This window comes from Sander vitreus, chromosome 2 (assembly GCF_031162955.1).
Source record: "Sander vitreus isolate 19-12246 chromosome 2, sanVit1, whole genome shotgun sequence".
In the NCBI taxonomy this organism is placed as follows: Eukaryota; Metazoa; Chordata; class Actinopteri; order Perciformes; family Percidae; genus Sander; species Sander vitreus.
In genome coordinates this window covers 22,244,834-22,256,864 of record NC_135856.1, presented here as the reverse complement: position 1 = coordinate 22,256,864, position 12,031 = coordinate 22,244,834, and the positions used below count along the sequence as shown (strand labels likewise).

Below are 12,031 nucleotides of genomic sequence, written 5' to 3'. Positions count from 1 at the left end.
TACACCCATTGAGAAGAAATCACAAAGAGTATCAAAAAGTTTCTGCAAAATGAACCGTCCGGTCAAAGCTATAAAAACTTTTAAGAAAACTCAACATTTATGCCTACTGGTGAGAAGAGAAAATCATCCATTTGACTTGGACAACCGACTGGTTGTGAAAACTCAATTACACGGCGTGATTGCTTTTCAATAATGGGCTGTGTCAGACAGGCTGCATTCAGGCACAGCTTCTTCTCTACACTAGAGTGGGACCAAGGGCACCTGGGTGTCCTTTAAATGTTTCTATGAGGTCCACAGCTAAATGATAATTCTTATTTCACTGTATTTATTCACTAGCAAATGTATATATACACTGTATTACAGAATGTATATGAATTAGTTGTTTCTGAAGTTTTTAATCTTCTTTACAAATAAATACAAAACAATAATAGGAGTCCATAAAAAAACATTTGTCCAATGGATGTTTGGGGCTTGTGTTATTTGGTAGTCTGTAATAGGGATGCAACTATTATTTTATTGTCTATAAAATGTCATAACATTGTGAAAAAGGCCCATTATAATTTGCAATATAAAAGTATCAAGTCCTCAGAATATTTGGCATGCTTTTGCTTAAAAAATGGCCAAAACGATTAATATATTTATAGTATATTTATAATATAATAGCTGTCTATTAATCAACTAATCAGTTCAGCTCTGTAACTTAAAGAAATTTGAATAAGGAACAAAGAAAAATGTAGGACAAAATATACTGTATAGTTTAATTATTTGTACAATCAGCAATTTGTCTACCAATAACATAAAGCAATGATAAAACTCTGTTGACCTTGATGAACCAAATCACTGAATGAAATTAGCCTATTTAGTATACATTTTTCACAAGCCTCTGTCTTGTACATGATATAAACAATTTATCTTTTCAATACCAAATTACATCAATCTCTAGTTGTGCCTTTGTTGCTAAAACAATAGATTATGTAGCACTTGACCAAAATCGAAAACGTTAATTACAAGAATTTAGCATCATTACAGAAATAAGCAATGCTGGACATATAAACAAAGGTCATAGTGTCACTCCAAAGTTTTGCGGCTGCTTTACCAATCTCAGATGATGTCCGTCTGAAAGGCTGTGAGAGCTTAGATGACCTTTGGCCTCTGAGGCAGACACAGATTATAATACGCAGTTTGATCCCAAAAATCTGGTCCTTTCCAGCCACACCAGCCCTGGGAACGATAACATACATACCACATTCAACACTGCACAGTGCGTGAAAAGGGAACTTTAGAGAGAGACATGCAGCCAGTGTAGATGCTGTTACCTTGTCTGTGATAACTTGTAAGTCCTCTGCTCCTGTGTAATGTGGATCTAGGATGAGATAGCGGATCTGCCCGGTGGTCTCACTCCATACCACACCTAGAATAGTGTGAGCTAAAACTCCGCCTCCTGCAACACAGGAAAAAGTAACGTGAAAAGATACCTTTACCATGGCTGTGTTTGTGATGGGGAATTAAGATTTACGCTGGTTAGACACACATGCAGACAGCGAAATGTAGCCTATGTACTAACGTTAAGTAAAAAAAAATATCAAAAGAACTTCAATTTCTATATTTGCACAAAATATATAAATTCAAGTACTTTTAATGACTCATGTCTGATGTTATGCCTATTTTCAAAAACCTTCAAGGCCTTAATTTCCCTCCCCCAAATACACAAACTTTCAAGTATTTCAAGGACCCGTGGGAACCATGTGTTGTGGTTTTAAAGTTTGTGTAACCTGTTTAAGTTTAATTAAAGGCCCAAATGCTTGTTTAGGAACAGTTCTAAAAAAAAGTCAAGACTTCCAGCTTACCAATCATGATGGGAGTCCCTTCAGTAAGGAAGTGGTTGGCCAGTTCTCTGCCTTTGGATGCCAAGTCAGAACCTTGACTAATTAGTACAAACATTTATCATTAGATGAATCCAAATAATATGTACATGCAGCACATCGTCACACAAGTTGCTATCCAAAGGCGTGACATAACACACCTCACAAACATGATCTTGGAAGTGACCCCAAGCAGCTGGTTTAGAACAGCCTGAACCTCAATGGATCCGATCCACTGGCGTGATCCAACAAAGGATGCCTGTTTGTCTCCGACATCCACTAAAGCCTGGGAAGGTGAGAGCCCATTAAAAGCAACATTGAACATTTCTATTGTATTGTGATAGTTTATATTTAGTATGTGATTCGTAGGCCCGCTAACTGTACCTGTTGAATCTCCTTGTGAGTTGGCACGGCCCGCTCTACGTAGCCTTGCTGCTGGAACCAGGAGCAGATGGTCTGGAGGGAGCGATAAGCACAGCCCCAGCCATTGTCATCCATATGGTCCTGCATGTAGTGGCGATAGCTGTAGATCCCCTGGACCGAGTACACCTTGAGAAAAGATACACACATAAGAGAAGATAAATCAAGGTTAGGTCTCCGCATCCATCTTCAAAAGAGGAGATAGAGTGTGACAGACTTTAATTTGGTGATTAGCCACACCTTTCCGTTGTCCAGGGATGGATGTGTGAGGACCAGATGAGGGTTTCGGAGGTAACCATCTTTGTAAGGCTCATTGGGAAAGTGGTAAGCGGTGGCTCTTCTAAAATAGGGCCAGTCATTTGGTAGCTCAAACTGTTGATGCAGTTCCTACTTAGACAGAGTTTTTGTGTACAATACAATGGATAAAATATGTTAGTAAATGAACATAAATCAGGAGTTCAGCAAAGAAAATGTATGCTTTTATCTAACTGCCTTTTTGTTTGGGATTTTAAAGAATCTGGATCTGAGGCTCTTACCTTACGTTGTGCCTCTAGTTGGCTGTCAGGCACCCCTGCTGGGTAAACCACGGTCACTAGTCCTTTTGGCTCTGGAAGGAGGAAGTGGAGTGGTTCAGGAACCAGCAGCGTGGTTCCCTTCATGTGTTGCAGGATCACTTTTTCCATCTCACACAGCTGATGAGTTAGCGCCTCCAACAGGCGCTCAAAGGCACTGCAACACCAGAAGAAACATTTCACAGTGAGCAGAACTATTCATGGTAGTGGCTGGTGGGGAGTTCAAGTTTACTGACACTGATACAGTATTATTTTAACAATTTGGTCGGTGATATCAAATCAAATGTTTTTAAGGTAAGACATACTCTTTGATTGTGTCATTGCAGGTGGTACGGACGACACAGTCAATGGGAAGAGTTGTAGACAGGAAGTGGGATTTCTGGACTGTTTTGCTGAGGATCGGGGCTGAAAGAGGGCCTGTCTTTGTTGCCTCCATCATCAGGCGAAGATTAATGACACTCTGAATGACATCGGTGAATTTACATTTGAGCACACAGACACCATAAAGACAATAAGGCATATGTGAACATCCTTAGGTTTAGAGCTTAAACTCTTGACTACAATATACTACAAGAATTTCCATTATCAATTAATTGCTTGTGTCATTTTTGTTAATCAAAAATGCAAATAATTCCCTGGTTGTAGCTTATCATATATGAGTGCACTTGCTGTTTTTCTTAGACTTTTGTGATAGTATACTAAATATCTTTGAGTTTGGCCTGTTGGTCGAACAAAAAAACAAAAAAGAGACATTGCCTTGAACTTGGAGAAACTGTAACAGGCATTTTTTCGAAAATTGTATAGACTAAACAATTAATCTGCAGTGTTTGCTAAAATAAACAACATTAGACAGACACTGATTATTATTATGCTTCCTTGAGTGTACTTCACAAAAAGGCTGCTATCCCTGTCCATAGAAAATGAATTTACAAAGAATACTTGTGAGTGTTACTACCACTGAACACTGAGTTGTGCACAGTGGCTCCCTGTCAGCAGTAGCTAGCAGTGACCCAATGGAAACAAACTATCCTCTGCTATGTTTAGCATTTTTACAAACAAAACTGAATGTATTTTAGTCTGTTGATCAGATAAAACAAGACAGGTGAAGGTTTCGCCTTGGGTACTGCGCAACTGTAAAGGGCGTTTTTTACCCTTTTTTCAGACGTTTTACAAACCAAGCCATTAGTCAATTAATTGAGAAAATAATCTGAAGATTGATTGATAATGAAAGTAATCGTTGCAGCCCTAATTAGGTTATATCTAGTGGTTCACATGGGGGAGAACAAAGTGTTTTGCAGTGTTTCACAGCTTCCCCTCTTAGTACAGTTAATACAGCAAAAATCACAACTTCCAACCATCTCCAGAAACATAACATGTAGCTACATACCACTGCTGAACTTTTTTTGCTTTTCTTTTTTGCAGATCTCTTGCCAGCACTCTCTTGTTCATCTGTCCTGAAATAAATAAAAACCTTAATTAGAATTCATTTTGTTTTAAAACAAACTAAATTAGCAAAAAGCTGAGGATTCCATATAACAAAGATACATTAAACTGAGCTTACTGTATCCATTGGTGTATATCTTCACACAGCGTATTTGGAGATATTTCTTCAGGTGTTGCATAAACACCTCTATTTGGCCAAATAATAACAGGACTGTCACAGATTGTTAGAACACAGGATTCAGATTTCACCTGAGAGTGAAGAGTCTCAAATGTTGTCGAGATGCATTTGTGTATTAGCAGTGCTGAAAGTCAGACAGACAGACAGACAGACAGACAATATTAGTCCATTACCAATTACTACACTGTTTACACATTATATAGTATAGGATAGGCTAAAATAAGCCTTGGGCTTCAGCCTATTCCTTTTTGGGTTGTTGATTGTGTAAGTTAGATTGCGTGAAATGGATAAGTGTAAACGTGTATAATAATGTTTTTGTCATATGCATATTCACACAAATTGTCATGCTTTGTTCATTATAATGTAGGCTAAACCAAAATAAACTATTTATTCATTCATTCGTATATTTTATAACCTGCTGGTATTGTACTACTTTTGCTGCCATATGTATTTGATCTATTAATCAATTTTAAAACATAATGAAACCAGTGCACATCCTTTTGTGTGACACTGCATTTTATCGATGTTGATTAGTCTTAAATAGGCATCAGCATATTACTTTTTTTGTGTGTGTAAAAAAGGGACTGTAAATGTAGAGAATGACTATGAGTTCTACCTTGTAATGAATATGATGGTATAGATCAGTGGCCCTGCTCTGCATGTGGCTGCAGGTAGAGCAGCTAAAACTGCTATTCCCAAAGATTTATTTTTACATTAAAACCACCAGGAAGCAGGGCCGAAGCTACCATTGGGAACACAAAGGTCCTTGGTAATATTATAATATTATATAATATAGCAGTTCTTAGTGGCTTATTAAAGAAATCGTTTAGGGTGGTTTTGGTTGCACTGAGGGATGTAGGCCTCTTGACCTCAGTATTTCTAAAATCCTGGCGGTGGTCCTAGGGGTAGTGTTATAAAAGCTAGGTTGTGAAGGCTTCTAAATAAATGATACAGCAACCGGGAAGGACACATCAGCAAGGAAAGTGAACTCTGTGATCAAATAGGCACTGCAACGATGCTAGTACGATTAAACCTTATGGTATGTAACGTTGGGAACCACTACGTTCAAATATACTGTAGTAAACATGTCCATGAACATACTATCTGTGCGGTCCAGCTGACATTTGAACTCCAGCGGGCCTCTGACACGAAGGATGGTCCCTGTGTCGAAGGACTGTGAGACTGTAACAACCTGAGATAACACAAGAGAAGTAACGTTAAGTAACCTGAGAGAGAACCAGATGACAGAGTTTATAACGTTAACGTATGCGAGGAGCCGCTGTCGGCTGGCAGTAATCTTGTAAAATATAAAGCTGAACAGAAAGAGGCATGGACGTTTCGTTTAGCTAATTTATCAGTAAACTTACCATCGTGGAGTCGAGTAATGTTAAATAACTAAGCTAGCTGCTGTTCTCTACGCGCTGAAGGCTGACATGTCTGTTGTAGGAAGTATTCTTCAACGTGTCTCTGGCTGCTGCATTCTATTGGACCACACTGACCCCGCCCACCTACGTTGCATTCAGGGTCATTCGTAATTGGAAACGTTTGCTGAATTACTTATTGTGGGTTCTCTTAATACATCCATGATTGTGGTTCCAAACCTTTTTGGGTCTAAAAATGAAGCATGAAGTGATTTTTCCTACTCATATTTTTCTCAGATGGATTTTTAAAATGGCCTGAGGAGATGAAAGTATCCACTATTTCACAAAAAAAAAAAAAAATTACCGAAACGTTTGAAAACAGCCAGTGGTGGAAAACAAAAATTCTCTGTTTCAAGAAAAACACATTCATTCTCAGTCTTACTTAGTAAAAGTATATCAGATCAAAGACATGTACTTACTGTGCAGCCAGAATGGGCTCTGTCATTGTTACATTATCATATTGTATACTATTGTATTATTATTATTATTATTGTTATTATTATTATTATTAGTATTATTATTATTATTATTATTATTATTAATAATAATAATACAGTAACATATAAGATGCATTTTTATGTTGTAGCTGGCTGAAGTAGTGCTAACTGTATTAATTTTTATACTGTTGGGTGATTTAATTTCCTGTATAACAATGCACTGAATTTTATATGCTCATTAGTGCTTCATCTGCAAAAACTTGTAACTACAGGTGCCTAATAACAGTCAAGTAAAAAGTACAATATTTCCCTCTGAAATATCAAGTAAAGTACAAGTAACTCAGAATTATACTTGAGTACATAACTTGAGTGCATGTACTTAGTTACTTTCCACCACACCCTTCTTATTAGAGTTACATTGTTTTTTTTTCCTATTCCGTGCTTTTGCAACTAAATGTGTCCCATTGTAGTTTTCAGCTTAATTAAACTAAGAAAAAATGTTTAAACATTTAATGGTTTATCTTCAAACTGCCAGTCCACAAACATAGCTTCAAACATTCTCCAGTCAATCATACTGCTCAGTGCTCACTGCTAATGAGTGCAGTGTACAGTATGAAGTGCGTCTCTAATTCTGATTCGGCTTTACTAGGATCGAGGCATATTATATCTAATTATTCCAGCATCAGTGCCCATGACAAACGTTTTATGCAACACTTGAAACATGCCTCAACATTTTTATATTGCAGCAAACATAACCACTAAAACTCTTTGAACTCAACAGAAAAATAAAATCATCATCAAAGGCTGCACTTGCAGACAAATCAGATACCAGTACACAGTTAACTGCTTTTCGCCAAACACAGGACACTTTCTTGAGCATATGAATTATGGGTAAACTGCATGAATATCTGTAAATGAAAGGACCTGCTGAAACTGATTCACATTACAGCTCCAGACATTAATGTGTTCAAACTTATTAACTATTCTTTATTTTTTAGTAAAGTTCATTTACTACTAGAATTCATTATTACAAAGTCAAATAAAGCACATGCCCGGAAGCGGAGTCGAAAGTGAGGTCAGTTTTAGGTCAGTCATGTTTTGTTTTAACTTTGCTTCTGGATAAAATCATCATGGGTTTGTTAGGAGTACTGGGAGCTGAAATGGTCCATCTCATACAAGAAGTCAAAAACAATTGTCTAAATGTAGCAGATTGTCAGTAAAATTTGACAAATTTAACAGGCCCCGTGCACATGGCCGGTTTGTAGTGCTACCACTTATGAGCAAACAGATGTAATGGCTGCATTGTATAGTTTCTTTTTGGAAAGTAGGCCTAACATTTTTGGAAATAACCGTTATTTTGAAAATGTAGAAAAGAAAACACAAGATTAGTTTGGATAGAAGTATCTATTAAAGGGCTGTATGTGCCTGAATGTTGCAATCTGCCTGACAAAAGTTTCTTCTTGTTAAACTGAGTGCAGCTCTAGTATATACATTGTAACTGTCTGCAGTCATGGCTGTTGAGTTCCTGTGGACTTATTGTCCTGGGCTTGATTTGTGATGAGATTAGCTATCTCTCGCTACGTATCATAAACAAAGTAGGATCTTTGAACGAGCGTGTGCAGGGACTAAATATATGGCAGGCACTATGGAAACTCAAGTTACAAATGCACATTCATCTTATGGACTTAAGCAGAGTTTACATTTTGATTTGTTCGGTTATGTAATATCAGAGGAGGAAAGACAAAATTGTTATATTGCTTTTAGTCTCATGCCAGCTCATGACCTCAACATTGGTAATAGTTGTTCTGAGCAGTGAAACATTTGGGATCATGCTGTGCTCACGAGCTACATACACTGATAAAACAAGCTTCTGCTGGTCTTTCAAAGCTATAAGAAGAATCTAGTTCATGCCAATCTAATTATTTGTCTATATCAGGCAATGTAAGCAAATATACCTGCACAATGGAAACCTTGTCTATGATGTTTCGGTGCTCTTTATGTTCTTGTATCAGTGGAAAGATCACAGATTCCTCCATGGGATGAGGTTATGGTACCCTAAAACTTTTCACAGCCCATCAGATAAAGTCAAAACTGTACCGTCAGCAAAACTTTTCACTGAAAGTTGCCAATTTGGAGACATATGGCTATCATTCAACAAGTGCTACTTATACCTTTAAAAAAACTATTATTAATAATGCAAGGAAGGTGAAAGGAAGCCACATATGAGACAGGACATGGAAAAAGAGAGAGAAACAACAACAAAGAACAAAAGAAAACATATTTGGGGGAAGAGAGAGAGCAACAAAGAACAAAAAAGTGGGCATTAACAACAATAACAATGGTACTTGTACGTCATATAGCATGTCTACTGTTGGTGTTTAATTTATTACTTTTAAAAAAAAATCTTCTCCACCAACATGGACAGAACTGGGCATCCGCTGGAAATATCTTGATGTAACTAACACATCTATTGCCTCTGAATAGCAAATGACTTTAGCCTTAGGTCTCCTAGTGAGGCATACGCGCTGGAGGGTGGTCCTCGATCATCCCCCATCGCTCACAGGTTTACCCCAGAACATCTGAGAGGCAAATGTGAAAAAATGAGAGAAGACACTATGCCTGATTCCACTGGTGGCATTAAACTAAGCACATTAAGTCAAGTACTGAATTAAGTAGCCTAAATTTTGAGCTACTATTACTTTACTTGAGTATTTTTTCACTTCATGCTACTTTATTACATTTTAGAGGGAAATATTGTTCTTTTTACTCCACTACATTCGTTGGACAGCTTTAGTTACTAGTTCCTTTGAAGATTACGATTTTTACTCACAATATAATCACTTTATAAAACATGCATTCTTACAGAATAAACTTCCCAACAATAGTAGCTTCAGTAATGACTCAGTCAATCAACACTGAGAAGTGAAATTATGCTGAATAATAAGTGCTTTTACCTTTCAATACTTATACATTTGCTGATAATACTTCTGTTTACACCTCTCCCTGTTTCCTTGTAGCCCTGGCTGAGAGCTGCCTCCTCCCTCCCCACATCTTTACATCTTCATTGGCACAGACAACCAAAAGCAACCTCTAACAGTGACAATTGAAGGAGTCCAGCGATCAACTCCAGCTCAATTCTGAGATCTGTAAGCAGATAAAGATGTTGTGTCTTCACACTTACAGTACTGTAGCACCACTTCTTTCTGTTGATGCAGATCCTCAGTTTTGTAGGAAAGGTGTTTGACAATTCATCGTCTTCTGCTTCAGCGCTCCACCTCAGAGAAAATACAACAAGAAGACACAGAGCAACCCAGAGCCAAGATTTTTCTGTCCAGAAACAGGGTCCCACCTTGGCACAGATAAGAAGGCCCATGTTGTAGATAGCCATGACATAGAGGTTTGTTCATGCCAGTGCAGCTGCCATCTCCTCCGGATCAGGATGAGAGGCGGCAGATGGGTCACTAAGACCTGAGGATTGCCTGCAAGATCTGCTTCAAAATGTCACTGCAGCAAACTGCATTTGCATTTACCTCTTGAATGGAAAAGCACTGACAGACGAAATCTGGAGTACTTCTGTCATATAGAATGAATTATTTTGACATGTTGTGATGCAGTGATTTAATTTTTTTTTTTTTTTTACGGCGTACTGGGAGCTAAAATGGTTAATCTCATACAAGCAGTCAAAATCAATCATCGAAATGTAGCAGATTGTCAGTAAAATTTGAATGAACACATTTTACAGGCCCAGTACACATGGCCAATTTGTAGTGTTGACCTCATTTATTTAGTCTTCATCATCTTGTACTTTTAAGCGAATGCATGAAAGTCCTCTTCCTTGAAAAATAAGAGCATGTGAGATGTTTAACAACCTTTATCAGCTCAGTTGGTTTTTAAAAGCAGGCATGTTTGACAGGACACTCACATTTAGATACAGCTGGTTTAAAGTAGCCCTGACAGTACTGTACGTTCTTAAAGTGACAGCTCAGTCTCAATGAACTTCCCCCTAAATCCCTTCTCTTAAATTTAATAAGGTTTAAGGAGATTCTCCTCAGAACATTTATACAAAGAATTTTCAATAGACTATTGAATTTTAAAGGCTAAAGAAGTCCAACAAATCAAACCAAGAGTCAGCAATAAGGTTCAACCAGGGGCCAGTTTTTTTCAGCAATGTTCAGTACAGATGTTGTGGAGATGCAGGCCGATATGGTTTCAATTTCTTTATTTATTGTGATTCATTTAAGAATAATTTGATTTAGAAACCTATTTTAGGATTGTGTCTGAAGGCCATTTTCTCCATGGGCTAAAAGAGTTACAGTGGTTTATGATAATACTTATTTCGAAACTCATATATGGGAATATACTATATAATAACAGGTTATCTACACATGATAAACAGTTGGATTAATTAGTTATGGCTAAATTAAAATACTGTTGTTTCCCTGGGAAAAAAAGATGTAATCGCTACATCATTTCTGACCTATTTGTTCAAGTAAAACAGCTAAGCCATGGGATCAAAACTGTGTTTGAATTCAAGGAGAACTTATAAATGAAGTGGATTAAATCATTTTTTATATATATTGTTATTTATCTGGTAGTTCAAACAGACTAATGCAGAACTTAATGTAGCACAGAAGCCACAGAAGAATATGTTCATGCCTCTCTTCATGTAGGGGTATTCATTATTATTAGATATTATAAACTAATGTTTACATATTTGTGAGTTACATGAGCCTTTTACACAGTTTCATATGACAGATTTATGAAATTTAGGATTTATAAAATTTTGTAAAATAAATAAACTAGAAACAGAAAACGTCATCATGGGGCCAAATATTTTTGTTAGAGGGAAAGATTTGGCTATTTGCCCACCACTGACCAAAAACCTCATCATTTAACGTAATGCACCATAAAAGTGTCACTGATAAAATAACTTGCACGTTTCAAAATGGGCAGTTTTTCAGTTTACAGTGAAAACCACAGTTTAATGAATTGCATTAAGGGTGGCCACTCTGGGCCTAATGGAAGGATTCCCCCTTTAATCTCTGACCTGTAACCTTTTTGTTGTAGTAGGAACATCCTGGGCCTTGTTGCTGAAAGATTACCAATGTAAGCTGCATGCTCATCCAGAGTTATCCTGCGAGAAATGAGAAAACTTCCAAATGATAAAGCTGTTCATTATTTAAACTGAAATGGATTTATTATGTTAGACTATGAACGTTCAATCTATTTTTGTTTAATCTATTAAATTTAATAAATGATTACCCAACATGTATAATCATCACTGAACCATTTCCTGAACAGTCAAACAGAACAAACAGAATAAAATAAATGGAATTCACTTCAAGTTGCACAGTGTAGTGTTTTCTGTGACATATATGAAATCACCAGACCTGTTAGTGTGGAAAATGTGCTAAAATTGTAGTTATTCTATTTCATTTCTTTATAAGCATGAAGCACATTAATCAACGTTTCTGTAAATGTGTCACTGTTTGTGTGCTGAATGTGCCTGAAGTTTTTTGGCAGGATGTTTTAGTTTCACACTTTCTTCTTTCTTGTCAAAACCTGGTGCCTACATTACCAACAATGCAACTCGACAACAAGCCTCCAAACCATATGACGATATAGGTCGCTTATTCCTCTAAAACGACCCATAGGAGCGTTTCATAAGTTAGCGCTCCTAGTGGTGGAAGGATATGTT

At 37.1% G+C, this 12,031-nt stretch overlaps 1 protein-coding gene across 1 annotated transcript; it reads right to left on the bottom strand.

Moving 5' to 3' along the window:
• Nucleotides 1-734: 734 nt before the first annotated feature.
• ufsp2 (ufm1-specific peptidase 2) lies at nucleotides 735-5,935 on the bottom strand. The gene is made up of 12 exons (XM_078261148.1): nucleotides 5,843-5,935; nucleotides 5,577-5,667; nucleotides 4,416-4,599; nucleotides 4,242-4,308; nucleotides 3,160-3,314; nucleotides 2,819-3,011; nucleotides 2,523-2,669; nucleotides 2,247-2,411; nucleotides 2,024-2,148; nucleotides 1,848-1,924; nucleotides 1,317-1,441; nucleotides 735-1,221 (listed from the first exon to the last, which is right to left on the bottom strand). Exons 1-12 carry the CDS (start codon nucleotides 5,843-5,845, stop codon nucleotides 1,135-1,137), a joined length of 1,419 nt encoding a protein of 472 aa, XP_078117274.1. The 5' UTR covers nucleotides 5,846-5,935; the 3' UTR covers nucleotides 735-1,134.
• Nucleotides 5,936-12,031: the final 6,096 nt, after the last annotated feature.